At 42.6% G+C, this 22,237-nt stretch overlaps 1 protein-coding gene across 10 annotated transcripts in view; it reads left to right on the forward strand.

Moving 5' to 3' along the window:
- The first annotated feature begins 10,351 nt into the window (after positions 1 to 10,351).
- LOC118214434 (chondroitin sulfate proteoglycan 5-like) overlaps positions 10,352 to 22,237 on the forward strand; it is a 36,936-nt gene continuing 25,050 nt past the window's right edge. For 3 of the 10 annotated variants that reach the window (XM_035394395.1, XM_035394405.1, XM_035394429.1), the window contains exons 1-2: positions 10,354 to 11,097; positions 20,029 to 20,947. In XM_035394395.1, the coding sequence (XP_035250286.1) occupies positions 11,004 to 11,097; positions 20,029 to 20,947 (1,013 nt within the window). In that variant the 5' untranslated portion in view covers positions 10,354 to 11,003. Of the gene's footprint in view, positions 11,098 to 20,028; positions 20,948 to 22,237 lie in introns of all 10 variants that reach the window. The other 7 variants (XM_035394376.1, XM_035394414.1, XM_035394386.1 and 4 more) reach the window with 6 other exon arrangements.

Below are 22,237 nucleotides of genomic sequence, written 5' to 3' on the forward strand. Positions count from 1 at the left end.
GATGATTCAGTCCTCAGTCCTGCACCTCCTAAATGTCACATTGCTTTTCATTCATTCCAATTTTTTGTAATTCCAAATTCAGATTTATTCAAACCTGCAGACAGTTAACTGTATAGTGTCCTTGGGGAAAGCTAAAGGACAATTTCGTGTTACCGAATAAATGTATCTAACTCAGTAAATGCACAAACTCAGGTTGGTCCTGTCTGAAGAGAACCCAGGTGTGTGTCCCCATGGCAACGGTTAAAAATACATTTGAGAAAAAAAAGAAAGGACTGTGTGTGGACTGCTGATTGCTGCAGCTTGCACACTGGCAGAAGGATGGGGCGCCCTTTTTGCTTACCATTCAAGGTCGGCTGACATTTTTTTTGAAAATTCAAAATTTATTATGCAAGTCTTTCCCATTGCTGAAGCTTTTGATACTGGGTGCTGTGGAAAACTGGTTTTCCGTGTCATCTGAGGTCATGGCATAACTGTCCCCATCGTGAAGACAGGAGCGTGGCGTCTGTGCAGCTGGCTGGGTTATGCCAGAGCTAGGTGAGAGGCAGGGTAGCCTGGGATGAGCCCTGTATCAATTAGGCAGTGTTCTGGTTCCAGTGCTGGTGCCCATCTCAGTACCAATATTGTAATTTTGCTCTCATCTGTATCCCCATCCCAAAAACATTGAGGGGTAGCACGGTCTTCCTGGCTGCCGGTTGCCAATTAAGCTCCTGAGAGCTGGCCTCATCCCAGACAGTCAGGCTCCTGTTTGCCATTTGTCCCAGAGACAGGAGGGATAGATGGGGGTCAGCCTCATAATGATGCCCCGAGGCCACTGGTACTTAATCCTACCGTCAGCTCAATCGAGCCCTCCTCATCCAAGAGGGGCACTCGGTCTGAATGGTCATTGAACTGGGCTGCTGACCAAAGGACTGAATGTTCCAAACCTCCTTTTTGGTAAGTGTAGTTGAGCTAGTGCTGAAGATCTGAATTTCTTAATATAAAGCTGCATAAATCAAAAAGCTCCACATCAGAGAGGTGTGAGAGTATGCACACCATGTTAGACCACTTAAGACTTATGATGTGGCTTCAGCTGTTTATTTTGTGACCTTTTGCAGTGTTCCTGATAAAAGCTGAGGAAGTCAAAATGTTTGCCAAATTTTGGTCTAAAGTAAGTTAATGGTTCTGGAAAAGGTGTACAAGTCTTCGTTTTGGTGTGGATGGTTTAGGCCATTGCCTTCCACGAAACTGCATGGTGTATGTAAGTCTTGATGTTGTTGCCTAGTTTCCTGGTGGCAGTATTCACTCTAGTTGTAACACTGCTAACAATAACACTAGCAGCTCAGTAGTGCTCTCATAACCCACAGTTAACCATGTGACATTGGGCTCTGGCATGCTGGCCTTGGCTGGAAGGTGAGTTGTTTTTGTTAGGTGGAGAGCAGTGACATATGGTGAGTGGTGCCATGCTCCACTGTACCTGCTGAGTTAAGCAGGAACATCAGCTGTTCCTCTTGGAGGCCTTCTCTGAGGCTGATTCGTTCTAAATTGGTTTCTGATTATAACATGAAGACAAAAATTAGCAGTCCACATGGCTCTCCAGGACCAGGATCGCAGACCTCAGCTATTGGCCTTATCCAGCCATTAGCCATTTACCATCTTGTAAAAGCCAGGTCAGAAACTTAACATCTATTTTTAATTGAACTCCAAAATCAGGGTATCGTGAACATGTTGTACATGTTCAGGGTTGAGATTGTTTCATCAATACCATTGTCTGTGTGAATTTGAATGCCATTATCAAAATTTGGAACATTATTGACAATGAGAATGATATATACATTGGCACCCCTTTCTCCGGGGAGCATAGTTGAGAGGTGGAAATGTAAACAGAGAAGGGAGCAGTGGGAGGCCCTGGCAGGGTGGGGAGAGCACAGAACAGCCTGTCCTCTGCTGTTCTCCCCTGCTAGAGACTCAGGCAAACGCTAACACACAGAAAGGTACTCCCACATTCTCTTTCCAGGTGGAAGGTAGGTGAACGTGGCCCATTTTCAATGTCCACCCTATGCCCTACACACTGAACCACTGACTTTAATCGAATATCACCCGAGTGCTTATCAATAATTACGTGCAAGAGAGTGCATGGGGTTAAAATGGTCTGAACACACAGAATGGTTCAGCACTTTGTGACATGTTACCTTGATGACACCAGATGCTGCTGTCAAACATGTAGGTCACAATTATGGTGGAATTAGTTTATTTTACCTTTTTATTTTCTTTGCAGTCAGGGTGTGCAAAGGACTGACTGCCTGATTTAAACATCCTCCAGGCTCTTGCCTGAAACCTACTATGCCAGGCTGAACATCCATGTGCCAGTCCTCAGGATGTGCATGGATGATGAACAAGACATGAAGAGGGACATCAGGATGTCAAGACAGGCCTTCAGTGGGCCTGCACCAGGAGAGGGATCATAACTGGGGACATCCCAGCCTGTCTGTGTGGTGTCTGCATGTTCTCCCTGTGTCCGCTTTATCAATGAGCATGCCAGGGGCCATAAAGTAATTGAGTATGACATCATGAAAGCACAGTGGCTGGCACCCTCTTCAAAGCACTGCGTTCTTAGTTTCCTCACTGTTCTGAGTTTCCTCTGGCTAGTGTGTTACTCCGTAATGTGTGCCTGGCACATAGGGATGTCCTGGAACAGCCAAAGCTCCAGTCTGATGAATTTGATCCCCCCGCTCTACTTGACCCAATTGACATCCAGGACTGGAGTAGGCCTGATGTGGGACAGGCTATGCACCCGCATGTCAGCACCTCAGCACCTTCAGGTCCCCTTGAGGGATCATGCGTATGCCACTTACAGTGGTACAGACCTGAGCCCTCTTATCAAGAAAGCCGATCAAAGTCCATGAGCTTGTGAGTGCGGACATCGAGATTGGCCCCGTATGTTGGGAGTTTACCTCTGCCCTGACACTGAGCCTCATCGCTGTATCTTTGTGCGCTGGCATACTGATACCTGCCAGTGACAGGTAATGTGGCAGAGGTTAAGGAACTGGACTATAACGGATAGAATGCATGTTTAATGGTCGCCGGCTGTCTGCGGTTTGCATAAGTGCAGGTGTTTGTCAAGCAATTTAATGATAATAATAGCAATCACTTCCTCTGCTCCCTCACACTCACTCACTTCAATCTAAATTGGCTTTATGCACCCTCCTACGTCCATAGAATGGTTACTTCTTTATTAGGTGATTATGGTGCAGTGAGCACTGAACTAGACACTGGAAATATAGGTTGTGTAGTTTTACACCTTAGCTCATTTGACTCTAGCAGTGAAATGAACCTTACAGGACGTAAAAGAAAAATAGTTTGAAAATTCTGGAGATTTAGATGCCCTCTTGCTCAATTATCCAAGCACAGCTCAAACAAAAGGTCTCCACCACAACAAAGCAGCTTTTGGGACATTCTAATACCTCAGGAAGCCGCAAGCCATTCTCCAGTATTAATATTCCTTTGTGACTCCCTGCACCGATGCTTAGAGGAGAAATGGGTAGATTTGATTTGCACATGTCAAGCAAAATGTACTTACTCTTTTGTGTTTGTGTGGAAATTACAATTGTCAGTATAGTCTGTAGTTTAGAAATGCTAATAGGTATCTAAGTGTTTGCTTCTGTGTCTTAGAGACTGTATGTGTGTGTTAGTGTGTGTACTTGTGACTTTGTGTTCTCTTCACCTTCCTTCTCTCTTAATGTTGCAACATATCAAGTGTAGTCATGGTGAGGATGTAAGTGGCTAATTACAACAGCGTTGGAGTGGGTCAAAGAAAGTAGGCCAATGGTTCAGTCTGCCTGTTGGGCTGCTCGGGAAGAAACAGCAGACCAACACTGGAATCATCCCCCAGTCCCTCTGCTTTTGCTTTTTTCTTTTTCTCCAATTGAATGGACAGGCCTGTTTTCATCCATGACTTTCTTTGATGATGAATCAAATACAAGTTCTGAAGAAGTTAAATAAAGGAGCCTTAGTTAATTATCACAATTACCAATTGTGAAATAGAGGGATTTAGAGAAGAATTCTCAGTGATATAAACAGCTAATGGCTGTTTTAATTCATCCCCGTCTGCAGTGGATGATCAAAGATTTTCTCTTTGTCTGTTGGTTGTTATTTTGTGAGAATGCATTAGCTGAGCACACATGAGGAGGCACTGACAATAGGGACACTATTCAGCATCGTCATTTTCCCTCTCACTCACTCAGAGTCCCTCCATCACAGTTCATTTATACCTGCATTTCATATGCCTCAGTGCTCCCCAAAAATCGACTCCGCAATCTAACATTCCATTTTGCCTCATCAACCCCATTACCTGTCTCCCTTGTTTGTCACCCTTTCAGACAGGCTGTTATGTAAGAATGGTGGCCTGAAATAGGAGAGAATAACCTTCTTTGTTCTTTGAATTAATTTGTAATTATAGCTTGATTGAAAGTGTGAGCAAATGGTTAAAATTAGGACCTCTGTTTGCATCATATCTGGCAGATATGTGACTGCCGGTCTGCTTTACTGGACCTGGAACAGTTCTGGTTGTTCATTGTTCATTTTGGGCACTATGATTGAGGGTATTGATTTAAATACCCTTAAATAAAAGCTGAGAATGTTTATTTTAACCGCTTGTGAAGATGCTTGATTACAAATATAATATTGTGGAGTACAAAGCATAAGAAGGAGAAAAAAAAACACATCTTTGTCCCAAACATTATGGAGCTAACTGCACATTTTGACCATGGTTTTGCATGCAACTGTATTTGTCTACCGTACAACTGATGTTGGGTCATGCATATATACATACTATTGTACTTGCAACCCTGGTTTCCTGCAGGCCTTACTACTAATGTGGAGAGGGAGATGTGGGGGATGGGGATACTGCACAAACAGCTTAGTTCTGCTCTGGTTAACGACACACCAACGTGTTCTCCACGTTACGGCCCAGAGCCAGGAATAGCAACGTGCACTAATGGCACTTAAATAACGGGAGTAAAAATGATGGAACAGAGAAGTAAGAGGACTATTTGAACAGGAAATATCTATCAAGGAACAGGGAACAAGCTCTCCACATTGAATAGAGGAAAGAAATGCATCTGAAACCTGAATCCTGTTGAAGACCATGTGCAGTGTTTCAAAATGATCCTTGCTTTTTCCAATGAAAGGTGAAAATACTCTGATGTCTTCAGGAATTTAAAACATCGAGGTCTTGCTGTATTGGATGAAAACCCATTAGTGTTATGTGTGTGAGTGTGCTTGTGTGTGTGTGTGTTTATGTGTGTGTGTGAGGGGTAGAGAGATTTTGATGATTGTTTTTGCTACCTCATGGGTGATCACGACCAGGCTCCTCTCTGTTCCTGTTGTGAATTTCATGGGGCCTCAGGCACAACACCTATTTTTTCTAAATCTTTGCCTTTATACTGGGGGAAGACCATGAACATTTTATGTATGTCACCTCCCACTTATTGTAAATAAACATGAGCATAATTATGGTCTCTCAATAATAAATCATTTGCCAACTAACAATGTGATAACCCATAAAGCCAGAAGCACAAGGCATCTATGTTATTAAGTGTTTTGGAGGCAAAGAAATGTCCCTCCTTGTGTACATATACAGAAATCCATTCAATTTCCCAATCATATTGATAGCAAAGACATTGTGTGCTGCTGTGTAGATGTGGTCATGGAGCTGGCTTGTGTGATCTGCAGGAAGCAGTGACCGGTCTGCCAGAGCACCCATAATGCACTCACCAGACGGAATGTGGCCATGGAGCTGTTATTGAGTTGTGCCTGTAATCTATTGCACTCCCTCTCGGTCTGGTCACTCACTCCATTGACTAGGTAGGTGTCGGATGTGCGGCAGACCCAGTTTTTTATTTTCATAATGGAAAGGGGCAATATGATTACTGCCAATAGAACACAAAATTACCATTACTGTAGGCTTACATGCCATTCATTAAACATATGCCAAAAAATTACATTTCACAACAAGAGGCAGTGTACACTATGAAGCAACATAATACTTACTGACCAAGAAAAATAATCACTACATCTCTGTTTATTACTAACAAGCTTGGAAATTGGCAGTGCATGCAACTTTCGAGGAAACTCATTAGATCATTGATGAGCTTAGGCGAGCTGATGACCAGAAAATGTTCTCCAAAGGTAGAATATAATCCAGATCAAGAAATTACCTGATGTTATATACAATAGCATGTTCACTGTATGCATAGTATGCTTTTCCATGAGTACATTTGGTGACTTTTGCGACATTTGAAGACTTCTGGAGCGCACACCATGTTTTAAGCGATTCCCTTTGGCCATTTTTGTAGGAGTAAATTGATATCCAGAAGTATCTGACGGAAAGTAATCCGGGCCACGTTTTCTTCAGAGCAAGGAAAAACAGTTTCGTGCTGTCATTTTGAAAACAATTTTTGAATGATTTAACATCTTTCATCTTCCACTGCCTGGACCCCTAATTTCAAAACCATTTTGCATTTTACACATCTCAATCTCTTTAACGTGTGCTCATGGTATGTTTTTCACATTAAATACTTTTCCAGTGAGCAGCCCTGCCAGGTAATTTTATGCATATGTGTAACCCTTACAACACTTTGCTGAAGTGTCTTGTACAAAATATAATATCTAAGGAGGCAATATTTTGGGGAAACTGCTATTTTGGGGAAACTGCTGGCCCCTCAGTGACATCTATCCAATAATTTTGTTTTTGTTACTTTGCTGTTGTTGTTGGTAACTGAGTTTTGTTTTTGTGCTGTTTGTAGTCTGATGAGTGGCAGGGGTCAAACCGTGATTATCTCCAGCCTGTTTTTGTGGAGTGATGTCAGTTCAGCATCTTTGCACATATAATCACTGTTAACCATACTTTGTTCATAGGATCCCCATTCTGTGAGGGCTGCTTTATAGTGAGATTAATAACTAATCTCTGTTGTTGTTGCATCACTCTTGCACCAGTTTAAACAGATTGGATGGTTTATACCCCAGGAATAATAGAAGTGAATGGGTGTGTATGAAGTGTTTCTGAATCTGCTCTGGTAACAGAGGGAAGAAGTGTAACTGAGATGCTTTATACAGTGGATAATAATTAAATCAGTTGGCTACTTAATTTAGTATTGAGTGATGATTTAAATTAACTCTGCACAGAAAAAATGTTGTGTGCTTCAGTCAATACCCATCAAACTGTCTCGCATAACCTAGGTACAGTAGGAAAGCACACATAAGCCATATGGTTTCAAAACAACAAATACTTGAGGTGTACATAAGGGGGAACTTTAATTGCATGTATAAAATACTATGAATGAAGGATGAATTAAGGGAAGCTGAGCTGAGGGAAGTTTGAGAATGGGTCATGTAGGATATTTAGAGACTGAACTAAATAGCTAAGGGGCTGGCATAGGATGGCTGTCTAGTACCTGCCCTGGGGTGGAAGTCAGTACCCCGAGTCTGTGCCCTGGGGTGACAGGGCACAGTGCCAGTAGCCACCACCAGGGGGCTCTCTTCGCCACCCATCTTATGTCTCCTCCTCCCCCTCTCAGCTTTGGGCTCATGCTATGCATGGTCAGATAATGACATGCATTTTTCATATGTGTAACGTGAATTACGTGTCTTGCATATTTCAGGGATCTACTGCGAGGCTCGTCTGTTTTCACCTCAGTGCACAGGGTGGACTGAATTATTCAGGGCTTAGAAATCCCCTGTACCCCCTACACCACTCTTCCATACTGACAAACGTACTCCAGTGAAGAATGTATGGAAGAAATGATACTCCTTGTTAATTAGGTTTGGCTGCTCTATTATTAGCACAGCCGACTTCCAGATGTTCACGCTGAGTGTGGAAAGCTGTACTGAACATTGAACATGGATTGAATAAGAATGTGGGATATAACTAAAAGCTTTCTTTCTGATATAACACTGACATCACTTCCCTAATTCTCTCTATTGACTAACTACAATCAGAGTCACTAGAACATGTAAACGCAATTTTTCTGAAGCTGAATTAATATTGGGAAGAACTTCTCTCATATTGCCCAGAAGAGCCATTGCATTTCTATGAGAGGGTTGCTTACATTCAATTTTATCTAGCTACAGAACACATTGATGGAATCTGCAGACATACAGTGAATGGTAAATGGACTGCATTTATATAGCGCTTTTATCCAAAGCGCTTTACAATTGATGCCTCTCATTCACCCATTCACAAACACACTCACACACCAACGGTGAAAGGCTGCCATGCAAGGTACCAGTCAGCTCGTTGGGAGCAATTAGGGGTTAGGTGTCTTGCTCAGGGACACTTCAACATGCCCAGGGCGGGGGATCGAACCGGCAACCCTCCAACTGCCAGACAACCGCTCTTACCTCCTGAGCTATGTCGCCCCCAGTGCAACACTAAGCCTGGTTCAATCATAATATAAACATCACATTCCTCAATTATCATATAATTGTAACAATTAGATTTTTAAGCTAAGAAGACATTTCATGTCTCTTTTGCTCATTGGTATATGACGTGGATTTCAGGAAAACGAATATTTGAAACAGCACATCTTTACAATACATAAAATGGAAACATTTAATTAAATATTGTGTCAAAACTACAATAGTACATTTCAAACAAGGTAAAAGCTTTTGTAATCCCTCACTTCCATAACCGCACACTTTGTAATTAGTCTGACGGGGTGAAAAAACGCTATTAACATTACATCTGTGAGAAATTGGCTCAAATTTCTGATTAAATTCCACTTATCCATTTTAATGATTGCAGATTTGAAGATTTTCTGTCTCCTGTGATTTCAGTTCGCATTCCTGCATCCTTTGTGTGTGTGTATGTGTGTGTGTGCATGTCAGTGTGTGTGAGAGAGAGAGAGTGTGCATGCGCATGCTTGTGGTTGAGAGACCGTGTGTGTTCAGCCAGCTCTTTTCTCTCGACCACCCCCCCCTCTGTCCTGTGTTCTGAATAGCGATGAGGGCTTCCTATTCAAGGCACTGGAGGTGTCAACTCTTGCCTCTCCCAGCCCCTGATTCCCCTGCATTTTGGATGTGTTCCTTTCTCGATGGTGCGGGTGAAGGGAGGGGGAGTTTGGGGTGAACAATGAGCCCCCTTTCCTTGTCCTTGTAGGTTCTATTGATGCTGAGAATGTTGGCGCTCCACTCAGGCTCTCACAGTGCCGTGTGGGAACGGCCCTTCGCTCGGGCTCGGTGTACAGAGCTCGGAGGGGAGGGGCATCATGCAAACGAGGCTCGCTGGAAATGCAGATGTAGGGATCGGGAAGGACCAAGGTGAATCAAATCCCTATACATTAGCACTCAATGTTCAATGCACAGGTTCTCTGGCAGTACACCAAGGAGATGTGTGTATATGTGTACATATTTGTGTATGTGACTATATGTTTATACTCATGAGGGAATTGCTGTCTGCCTCCTGTGATGGTAGTTTTTCCTTTCACTTAAATTCATCATCATTTAATCATCAGGAATAATAAAGCCGAAGGAACATCATCCAGGACAGGAATGTAAGGACAAACTTTGGTATCTGTTAGAATAAAAAAAAAGCTGAGGCATACCCTGGAGGAAGCACCTTTCAGGTTCAGGTACATGAAGGACAATTAAAATGATGTTTAATATGCCAGGCACTTTGACTCAATCCATCTAATAATTTGCCATATTGAAGACACCTAACATGCTCCATGCCCTGAACTGGTAAATGGACCACCCAGCTCATGGGAAGAGAATCCAGAGGAAGGACACATTTTTATTTACCCTCAGCCACGTATGCTTTATGGGGTTGTTGTGCAGAGACCCCATAGTTGTGGGAGATGAGGATAACATGGCCACCTGCCATTTGTCTAGGTACTGGAGCCCAGTCTGTTGCCCACAAAGAGGATTATAGCCCTCTCACCTAAATACAGGGCTCTGACACCCAGTCCCACTCACAGGAAGGCATGGAGGCTAGACATGTTGTGCCAGATGGCACAGATGTCTTGAGAAGACACAGAATACGTCAGTTTGGCAGAGGGTACACTAACACACAAATGCATGCTCCCTGCAACATCTTCTTTTCACTCCACAGTCGATTAACTGAGATACACAAGCATGGTGTTGGAGGACTGTGCCACCATGTACCTGAACATCCAAAGGAGTCTCTAATGGCAACTAAGACATGGAATATCTTGTCAATAGACTCCACCCTCCCTGGAAATTGTGAGGCACTGCTGGTTAGCCAGGTCTGGCCTGGCATGGTCAGGATTTGATTGTGACAGCAGCTTGGTGTTCCCTGTCTTCTGAGACATGCAGACTCAAGGCACAGTCCCTTAAATATCCGTGAAGCTATCTGTGAAGCACGCACACACATACATGCACGCATACTCGGATACACACAAACACAGACACACATTATAAACCAAAACGATTTTTTCAATACAGTCTCCGCTTAGACCAGCATCAAAAAAGCACTGGAGTGGTGGACCGAGCGTGCGCACAAGAGAGCTCCAATAGACTCAGCTGAATAGCAATTTATTGAAAGAAAAAACCCTGGGAGGGGATACTGAGGTTGGGGGGAGAGTGGGACTGTGGGAGCACAATTATATTTTCCCCTCACAGGCTCTCACAGGCAAGATCGCATCACAGGCAAGGAAGAAATTTTATATTCCTTGGTGAAGGCGCAACGCTAAACGCCCTGCTCGCGCTTAGTCAGCTGTGGAGCTGTCCGCCCGCGTGTGCGCGTGTTTGACTGTTATTCGGCGGCAATGGGACCGTAGGAGATCGAGTTCCTGTGAATATAGAGGAGTAACTAAGCAAATAAACAGGACAAGAACAAATCTCTCAACGCGGAGTAACTATGGAGAAACGCCAAGAACAAAATTCGTAACGTGGTGGAAACCACAAAAAGGATTTACCACTTGGAATATTTATAGTCGGGTCGCCTTTATTCAGAATATATCTTTTTTCAAGAGATTTTTTAGTATTTTGGAACAACAGTAGGCGCAAGTATGGGCAGGGAGACACAATTTTGTTCAGGATGCTGGAGATGGGTGATGCTGTCCAGTTTTCTCGTTCTGCACTTGATTCCTTTGTATGCACATGGTAAGAGAACTTGGTTTAATTACAAACTACAAATATCCATGGAGGTTGCACCAACACTTGCAAACCCAGATGAACAAAACACAATGTATTATAGTCAGTTAATATTGTACTGTCAAATCCGACTTTTGCAGTCCGCCGGTTCAGTATCACAGAGCTCCATACTATTGATAGAGCGCTTCCCTGGACTCATGCCGTCAAATGTAGGTTAAACGCCGCGCAGGGATTTTAAGCTTTATCTTGGCGATGTTTTTCTTTGTTTTAATTTTCAGTTTTAGGTGACGTTGGAAATGCAACAGTGTCACGTCGAATCTGACACACGATATTCACTGTGTTAAGTTAAAGAACGATATGATGTCGTTTTAAATGTATGTATAATGCAGTCAAGTAAACCTGCTAGGTAGCCTGTATTTAACCACACGTTGGCACGGTTGCGTTGTGAAATCCAGTTTCCCATAGACAAGCGCTTAACCAATAACAATTGCCGATAGGTAACGGTGGGGAAACGAGAAAGGCGGCGAGCTGATGCAGTGATTGCTCTCCCCTGGAGCAGCTGCGGTCTCTATAGCAATGATGGGGCGACACAAAAGCGGGATTAGGGCAGCGGTACTGTGTTGAATTATTCATGCTCATGTCTACACTGACATTCTCATACAGCGGCTTTCACACGAGCTTTGAACGAGGCTTTCATTTGGGTGTTACAACAGCAAAATTGTATGTTTCCCTCTTTAACATTTTGCGCGTGGCTCAACGGATGTTTTCTCACAGCCACCGCAAATGTTCTGCAACGAATTATTCCAGCGGCATTACCATTGTCTGATATTTTCAGGAATCATTCGGGGGTTTTGATTTATCTGTTAAAATTATGTTAAAATAAATTATTCGCCGTCAAAGCCACCAAATGTCGTTGCACTGGTTACACTTCTTTTGTTACATCAGTGATTACTGTCCTGGCAGACCAGTCACAGATTACTCTTTTTATCTGCCATTTACCGATGATGCAGCTTCGCAATTAGGGTTACTTCGTTATAGGCAGACATTCCGACAGTGCATCCTGGTCTCGGAATATCAACACACACCAACAAAGCCGAGGCTTGACAATTTTACACGTTGACATCTCTACAATAAAAAGCTTCTCGCTGAAGCCCTTAAGATTCCTGTCGAATTGCCCACTAGGTTGTACTCTCGCCTGTGCGGGTTGGTGCGCTCTGATCCAACCGGCTCCAAGCTCCATTTCTGCACATCGCCGCCCAGCAACAGGATGGCTGGGCGTGTATGAGTGAAGGAAAGAGAGCGCGAGCCCAAGATTCATGGGCGCGCACATACATGACCATGTCTGAATCGCCAAGACTATGCATAGAGAAGGCTAGATTCACATTTTCCCTACAAATGTATTCCACACAAAATTCTGACTGAGCCTACTTCTGCAATCTTGCAACAACAAAAAAGGTCACTGGGGAAGCTTCCCTGCTGTACAGTTTATACTGCATGGTAGAATCAGACAGGTGATAGTTTAACATATACATTCCAATTTTGTGATTATTGGCATGTTATTTTTAGGATGGCAATTACAACATAGTCAAATTTATATAGCCTACCATTCCTTCACTTGCTGATGTGTCTCTTGGGTGTGGTGTACAATGATGTAATTTCTGTCTCAGAGTTGGGGTGCAACTCATTAACCTCATCTGCAATTTCTGTTTAGACAAAGATGTGCTAGTGAAGTCGTGACTTTGGTTGTGTGTTTGAGGTCAAAGATCTCAGTAGTCATACCAGCCTGTTATGTAATTAAACTCAGGTTTGGTGTTTGTTACAGTATTTTTTATCTCACATAATTTTTTAGCTTCCATTTCTTCTTTCTCGCAAATTCCTCCATTACATTTGTTGTAGAGGCAGGCAAGCTGAATCCAGAAATTATCAGTAGTGAAGATTTCAATTGCTGGTGCTGATCTCCTTCTTCTATTGTTACGCCTTCTGGACATGGGAGCGAGTTGAAGAGGGACCTGGGTTGTCCCACCAGACATGCTTTGGTGTCATTTCTTATGGTATGGCTAAGCCCTCTCAGTGATACAGTGCTGTTCTGAAGTGGCAGATTGATTGGTTGACTTGGAAGGTGGTGAACTCTGTTGATGTGAATTGAGAGACATTGTCTGTAGTAATTATGCTTGGTAGACCCCAATGGCCAAAGAAGTTACTGAGGCTGCTGACAATGGTTATAGTGGTCACTAACCTCAATGCCATGGATTCAGGCTATATGGAGTGGAGGTTGTGGAACACAAGGAGGCAACGTGAGATGTCCACATCCACTGGCCAGCCATCCTTGATGAAGGACCATAAGTTTGAGAGCAGTTCGAGAGCATCCTGGAGAGCATCATGTTCTGATGCTTCCCAAAGTGCTGATACTGAAACCATGACACTGGGTGGGCCTTGGAGCATGTGAACCCAGCTCTCATTCATGTCTGCAGCCAACCCCACATCGTCACAGGCTGAGTGGCTCGCAACAGCAGGTTGGGCTTTACATTCTCCCAACCTTGTGTGAAATCAAGACTGAAGTTGAATCCGTTCAGGCAGTCCACCCACCTGAACTGTCTCACTAGTTTGTGTCCTGAACCCTGTGAGGCATGGGGTGGTGAGAACCGTATGATCAGTCTGCGGTGTGAACAGTCTGCCATAGAAGAACATGTGCTATTGCTCTCAGGACAACACACAAGCAAGCACCTCTGCCTCCCACCAAACATTTATACTCAACTGGTGTTAATGCTGAAGATGCAAAAGCCACTGAGCCTATGAATGTCTGACAAAACCACTCGAAAGGCCACACCTGAAGTGCCACAGGTAACCAGCATTGGTGCTGCAAGGCTGAAGTGGCCAGAGTGTGGGAAGGGGTATGAGCTGCTGCTTCATTATAACTACTGAGTGGTGGCCTGTTTGTCTGTTGAGTAGGTCTACTGGGTGCTCTTCTTCAGCAGCTGTCTCTAATGAGCATAACTGGTTGCAAGTGGGAGGAACCCGAAGAAGTTATTTGTCATTCCAAGGAAAGAGACCAGCTACATTCAAATTACCAGGTCACCTACTGCAGTCAGCTGTCATTAACCTCCTGAGGGTCGTTGATCCTCTGCTTCAAGACAATGCAACAGGAGAGCCCTCTTTCTTTAGTCTTTTTTCCACTGTTTCATACAGTTCCAGGGCTAGTACATAAGGTTTGAAAGACTCCGGCCAATGTTTCCAGGGAATAAATGGATGACTTGGCACTGGAAGGAATGGGCCTGGTGGTGGAAAAAAGAACTCAGCCATCCTCATTTCTCAGAAATGTTGTATATGTAATTAAGTTCGGGTTTGGTGTTTGTGAGCCACAGTTTTTCTCTTTCTCTAGAATCAGTCATTACATTACATTTCAGATCCCCCAATAACCAATCAGCTCACAGAAATGTGCTGATCATTCAACATACATTAAAAAAATACAATATCACACAGCCCTTCATAAATTCACATATTATTCTTGGGGGTTGTATTAATTTGTAGAGAAAATCCCTGTCTCCAGCAGTATATTGAATAGTTTTCATAATGGTTAATATTACCCCTGCATTAACTCTGTAGGCAATCAATAAACAATCAATGTGCACCATCTGTTCTTCCACTGTCTGGGAGCACATAGGGAAGTGCATGTGTAGTTATACAGTGGTTTATTTTATGAGGTAATGCTAGTGGATCTCACCCGTATTTATATAATAAAAATGACATGTTCACATAATGGCGATTGCCACATGAGAGACAGCCATGATGCCCTAGCCAGTGTGAGGGTTTGGTCACTGATGTTTTGGGCTCTCTGAGGCACAGCTGTATCCTTTCAGCCCTCTTAGATGCTATCTCTGTGATAACAGCAGGAACAAGTTCAAAGCACACTCACCTTACCCTCAACATTTAATTTTACTGGATTTTAGCAATGTAATAATGCAGGTCAGTGTTTTATATGGATTTGGGCATGCTAAAATAATACTTTTTTTACCACAACTTTCATATATCTCACAAATCATATATATTGTGTGCCCATGACACCAGTCTGAATGGGCACCATCACTATGGTTAACGTTTCTAGCATTTGTCTTATTACCTATTTGTTATGTGGCAGCACAGTTACTTTCAAGGGGATACCTGGGTCCACATTGAGTCACAAGACATTTTCTTTAACGCTGCTAAATAGATTTACCTATGCTTAACTAGTTTTTACACATTGGCCCCTTCTGAAGCTAGAAGTGCAGTCAAGTCCTTTTCTCAGTGATACAACAGCAAACTTCCTCTAGGCATTTCAGCTTACAACCCTTTGGCCTGAGTTTGATTCCTTGACTGCACTACTTCACCATCCGTCTCTGATCTGTCCACTCTGCCCTGCAAATTACATCATAATAACAAATTAATCTGTTCTCAATTAGCCTGTCTTATAAATGCAGTAACTGCCTCCTTCTTGCAAAGAAAATGACCTCTGTTAGCTTATAAACTTCAGAGGAAAAACAATAGGTAATAATATTATGGACAAATTAAGTTGGCCTACACTACCCTTCTTCCACTTGGATGCCTGTTGCGCTTTCCCTTTAAAAGAAAGTAATTTCACATTAGGCTAATTAATTAGATGAGAGTTGACAGTACACATGCTTGTTGATTTGGAGATGCTGAATAGCACCAGAGGAATAATGAAAAAGGAATGGATGAAGTGAAATGAGTGAACAGCAGTAAATCAAAAGGACCGAGCACTACTGTGGTTACAGTCATCACTGAAATGTAGCTGAGAGTCCAAAGTGCCCTCACAGGTTCACAGGTTTGGAAATGTACTTCTTCCAATCACAGGAAAACTGTGATTATCATGTAGGGTTGTCATTAATCAGTCTCTTTGTGTATGATGTAATCAGTGTAAATGGAGAGCCCACAAAGACATGCCATGCAGGTTTTGTGGGTGGATAAGTGCGGTTATGGTCTGATCCATGGTCTACTTATACTTTGGTACCCGTTCAACCTCTGTTTGGGACAAGGCCCACATTGTTCTTATCACATTTTCCTAACCCCCATTCAACCTAAAGTTTGGAAATTTATGAAAATTTTTTAGGTGGAATCCATCTCTCTGACCCCCTACCCATATTCAGTTTCTAGCCTATACTTGCCTGGCCCAGCCCATTCTTTCTATACAATGTGACCGAGTGCGATATAGCACAGTGAATAGCATAGTGCCTCTCTGGTAGCAATGCTGCACTGATGCCTACACAGTGTGAGCTGGTCTGTTCCCATGGCAACTCCTCCCACCTCCATTCCACCACCTGTTGATTGGTGAAATGGGAGGACTTGTGCCAGGGAGAGGAAGATGGAGGGTGGAAATCAATGGTGAAGAATAGCAGAGTAAATGTGAAAGGGGACATATGCACCTCCATATAAATCTGGACATGAATTTACGTTGTGCCATATGCAAAAAAAAAAAAAAAAGGAATGAAATAGCAATAAATGTGAACAGGATTAAATGTGCAGCTCTCTGCTTATGTATTTATAAAAATGTGTGTATTGATGTGCATGTCTATTTTTGACGAGGAGATGTGAGGAGAAGCTTGTGCTGTTTGTGTGTGGAAGTGAGATGACATCATGATCAAATCTCTCTCAGTCTTTACATTGAAGTCGAGGGTTAACAGATGCAGACGCTTTACTCACTCTCTATTCTGCCCGTGTGCCTGGGGCATTGCTAATCCCTCATTCCTTTAGCCTCAAGCACTAACACAATGAGCTCCTTTCCCCAGATTGATGACATTGACTGTCAGTATCATTTTAGCATATCTGCTCTCTGCATTATAGATAAGAGCAGTGGTGCAATATTCTTGGTTTAAGCACCATAGGCAGGGCTTTAACACAATGAAGCCCCTACCAGCCCCAGGACTTTGGAACTGATCTGCCACTGACTATGCACTTCACTGTGCTCACTTGTATTTATTACTTGCATTTCTGCTCTCCTGGGCAAGCCCTCCCAGTAATTATTGAATGAGTAACACTGCCACATTAACTGTCAATAACAAATCATTTCCTGACAGTAGATTTTTATTCCTGCCTCATCTTTAAGTGCCGCATACAATACAGTATATTTACTGCCCACGGCAGACAAACTGTATGCTGTAAATGTGGTAAGGGAGGATGATGGCATCTGCCCAGAAGCTTTTCACATTACAAGGAGCCTCAAAAGAGGACAATGCTCCTTTCTCCTCCGTGTGTGTCTGTCTGTGAGTCCACATGTCAATGCAAAGCCATATGAAACTATGACCCAACCAAGAGATTTGGCCCCAATGTGTGTATTCTATCTGGGCGATGTCACAACACAAGATTTATTATTTTTGGACTGGCCTAGCACGACTCCATTGACTGGAGGCTAATGATACTTTTTGAAATATTATAACATAAGGCTGGTTTGTCATGTCAGGCATACATCCAAGTCTTAACTGACGAAATGCATTAAATAGTTTGAAAAGTGTAATGGTCCTGTAATGGCCTTGTAATTAAATAATTGTCTTATCCCTGAGAAATATTTGTCCCTATTAATCATAATTCATAATTGATGGTTCAAACTGCTCAGGATGGGGCATGATTACTGTAAATGTTTTGGTCTCCACGGCTACAAACCTCTCCAAAATGCTTAGTGATTAAACGGGTTGACTAGGCAATAAATTCTGGTTATTTAATTTTTTTTCATTGATATTTAAATAGCTATTATGTATTATAATAAATAGGTTTATTGCAGACAGCATAGACTGAAAATGTTAAAAGCTTTACTGGGACAAATTCAAGGTTAATGTTCAGAAATGTGATCCATTTCATATCTAAAATACCAAAGAATGTCATAATACAAAGCATCATACCCATAAAATCATTTTCATTTTTATTATCAGTTCACTTATTTGTTGATAAGGGGTTTGTTTTATGACTACTACAAGATATGAAGAGGACCATGTTGATAAGATCCAGTCTGAGGCCAGCAAATTGATCTTAACTTTTAGCAAAACTCAATTATCCCCTTTTTGTTGCATTAGAAATAGGAGGGGGATGACTGAGCAATGTTGTGACTTGCTGCAGATGGGACTTTCGCATGAACTCCATTTTCTTGGAACTTAAGGCTATCCCAAAAGCAAAAAGCTTTCTGAGCAGGAAATCCAACCTCAGAATTTGGCTATGTGATATGTAACGTGAATTCTTTTTGCATCAACAGAACTACCACGTATTGAAAGGGAATATTATCAATCCCCAATCCCCCATCTCCCCGCACCCCATTTTTGCTTTGAAACTAATGTCTTTACCTGACTTTGACCTCGGTGTTTCTGTGTCCCTTCTAAAAATCTCAGAAATATTTCACAGACCCTTCCAAGAAACATTTTTTACTGCCACTCGCATATTTATTACATGCTTTCATTTCCCTAAATAGCAAAAAGGCATTCCATTTCATTCCAAATTACTCTTTTGTGTTCTTTACCCAGTTTGCCCACTCAAAACAGACGAATTGTACCTTGGAATTAGTGAATATAAATATTGTTTCCATTGCTTTCGCTGTAATCCTCTGCTGAGTTCTAAGTGTGCTGATGCGTTATTGAGAAAGTTAAATTGTCTGCATACAGAATTATGGGCTTCCTGCACAGTCTTGGCTCATACTTAAAACAAGGTTTCTCCAAAATATGAATCTTAACTGGCTAAAAAGGCTACTAGTCAATCTGAAGAATAACCAATTTGAATCTGCACAATGTTTGCAGCTAAATCTGCTACTCCTTTATTATATTTTTTGTCCTGATATTTTAACTATTGGGAAGTTAGAAAACTGTTATTTTAATATTTATTTAATTGGGTGTGTTATAGGAAACTTAGCAGAGAAAATGTAATACTGTGAAGAACTAAATACAGTATTTATGTTTACTGGTGCAAATGTATCATTCATTGTTAACAGGTTCAGGCTCAGTCCTTTCAGCATCAACTAAGTTTTTGAACTTTGCTTGGCCCTAATAAAGCTTAAAATCACAAATAAATGTTATTAAATTTAAAAATGGATATATGGAAACCTTGCAGGAATCCATCGTAGGCAAACAGCATAGTTTGTATTGTCATATCCATTCCAACAAGAATACAGTTGAGTGTTAATCTTCATCTTCTGTTTTTAATTTTTAGTCAATCTTGCAAATAAAATATCCCACTGCTGAAATGTATCTCTTATCAATCTTGATTAGGTGATTTTTGGTTTCATAGGAACAGGCATGGTTGTCCATGTACCCTGCAACCGTGTGTCTGACTGTCATTCATACGTCATGAGAGGCAGAAACACGAACAGCTGCTCACCTGGCTGAATACAGTAAAGATTTTGCTCATTCTATCCCTGTGGCAACTGATACAATCCCCATGGCCTTATCTCTAAATCCTAATCTTAATCCCAGTTTCTTGCCTGTGAAGTGCATTAGTAAATTGTAATAATCCTAGGCTTGCAAGAGGCTGTGGATAGAAACTGGGGAAACCAACACAAGTGCATATGATCTGAGACAAAAGGAGCTTAGATTGATTTATTTGTTTTTGTTCTTTTTTGCTTTGTCTTAAGTTTCATCCTTGTCTGGCCTTCATTTTAAATTAGGGTAATAAATGAATTGAGTTTCACTTTTCACTCCTGACATGGAATTATTGGAGGCGTAGGGAGTGGGTGGGGTGGGATTTGGAGGAGGGCCGCTCGAGAGGTTTGGGATTGTTTCACCATCTCCAGCTTCGATATCAGTAGTTGAAGGAATTACTAGCAGCAGTTTAGAAAACAAGACAATTATTAATGCTAAATAAAGCTCTAATAACTGTATTAACCAATGCTTGGCTTCCATTTTGTAAAAACTTAACACAATCTGTGTGATGGGAGTTGAGACCTCACGCTGACCGGAATTTGTTTGTTCGTAGGGAACTCCTTTGGGGCCAATGGCACAGAGACGGACAACAAGGTGAACGTGTCCTCACCATTAAACAGGGAGGACGAGCAGATGGCTGGAGTCACAGGGTCCATCAGCCCTGTTTCCCTCCCTGTGAGAGCTGAACGCAAGCCAAGGGGGGGAGAGGAGCCGGGAAGCGGCATGCTGGGAGAGGGTATCGCCCCTGGGGGCAATGGCCATGAGATCAGCCTGGATTCAGCGGAAAACGACCACCTACTTAACGTGGGGTCTGAGGGCATGGGTTCCAACCTACCTACCCTACCTGCACCCCGCGGACCAGCTGACGTACATCTGGATTTCAAGGATGAGAAAGACCAACTGCCGCACACTGATCCTCCCTGGCAGAGGGCCAAAGAACACCAGGAAGTCACTGTGTTCGATCTGGACCGTCAACCACACAGCCCCACGCCCAGCCTGCCCCACTTCCAACCTGATGCCTTCACTGTGGACTTCTTTGACCCTGCCTCACGCCGTCGGAACCTGGACCTGTCCGACACAGGTGCCCACGAGCTACAGGGAGGCAACCCCAACTCCTGGGAGCTGCCTGAAGGCTATGAGTACACCACCAACTACGAGAACAGCTACTCCACCATCGAGAACCAGTACACCACCGTCGAAAGGCGGGATGAGTCCGTAATGCGCTTCGCAACTGCACCTCCCTCGGTGCACTTTAACCCCCGCCGCCCTGACATCAAGCTGCCAAGTGGGTCTGCTGAGGATGAGGAACCCCCTGCTGCCCCGGGAGTGGTGGATGCTACCAATGGGTCTCTCTGTCGCCAGGGCTACGTGCGCCACAATGCCACCTGCCGCTCTGTCTGTGATTTCTTTCCGAGCTACTGCTTCAATGGGGGTCAGTGCTATCTGGTGGAGGGGGCAGGAGTCTTCTGCAGGTAAGATCAAGCAAGCAGGGAGAGGATTCTTTCCAAACATATCTATACCAGACCATGTCTATAACAGACATCTGCTTTAACTTGTGTTTAAATGCTTCCTTCTCCAGACATATATCCAAATGCATTACAGCCCATAGGTAATATAGCAAACTTCTTTAAATATATATAAAGTTTGCAGAAAAAATTGTGAACAATTGTAATTTTATATATTTGGGTGAGGGAGAAAAATGAATGCCCTTGGAAAAATTTAGAAAGATTTCCATCATGACAAGTCACTGGAAAAACTATAATGGGCGGGGCCAAATTCCATCACAATTCTTGTGCTCTGGTTTTCTGATCAATATTTGGTGGCTTTGGGACTTTATACGCAAAATTGTTCTGCCACCCCAGGCCGCCACTCTACATTGTTGAATATTAAGGGGGGCACACACCGGATGTCGTTCAGCCCGTTTATTAAAGGTGCTAAAATAACAAAATGAGGCAACATACGTGGCACGGCACTGTTCACCTGAAGCAATAAAAAGGGCTACAATAAATGACAGTTTGCAAAGCTGACATATGCTAAGCCAGCAGTAGAAAGCATTAGGAAGCTTGTCATAATAAAGCTGGAAAGAACAGACATTTTTATAGAGTATTGGTGGTGAGAGAATGAGGGAGAGGAGAAGAAAGCATTTAGGAAGGCAAGGAGAAATATATGGTTTCATTGACATTTACGAGAGCTGATACAGATATTCTCCACATCTACACATTTCAGTAAATTATCTGACAACAATATCATGCTTGTCTCTTGTTCATTTATTAACATCATTTGTTGCTTTTCTAAGCAACGCATCAATAGAGAAACTACCTGCTTGACTTGTCATTTTAATGGAATAAAGACAGAAGTAGCCTATGTGGGTCTGAGAAATATATTTGCAGTATCACCAGTTCTACCAGTGCTTAAATGCAATTAAACTTTAGCCAACTTGAGCCTGTTTGATCTAAATGTGGAATCAAACACGGCAAAGCCTACTAGCTAGCAATATAATTAACAATAGTGCACATTTTAGTTTTGTTAGCAGTGTTGATGTGTCTAGTGGTGGGTTTGGTTGTCATTTTTTGGTGATTTCACCATGGTTTCTGGTCTAATCTGCCATTGTGCTCCTGTATTCACACTATGGATACCATCCATGTTCCTCACCTCATCTTTTTTCTGAATTTTTCCCGCTTTCTTTTTGTGCTGCTATGAGTGCAAATAGTGGCTTAGTGACAAAAGAATAATTCAGTATGAAATGTTAATAGTAAAATTTC

This window comes from Anguilla anguilla, chromosome 1 (assembly GCF_013347855.1).
Source record: "Anguilla anguilla isolate fAngAng1 chromosome 1, fAngAng1.pri, whole genome shotgun sequence".
NCBI classification, from domain to species: Eukaryota; Metazoa; Chordata; class Actinopteri; order Anguilliformes; family Anguillidae; genus Anguilla; species Anguilla anguilla.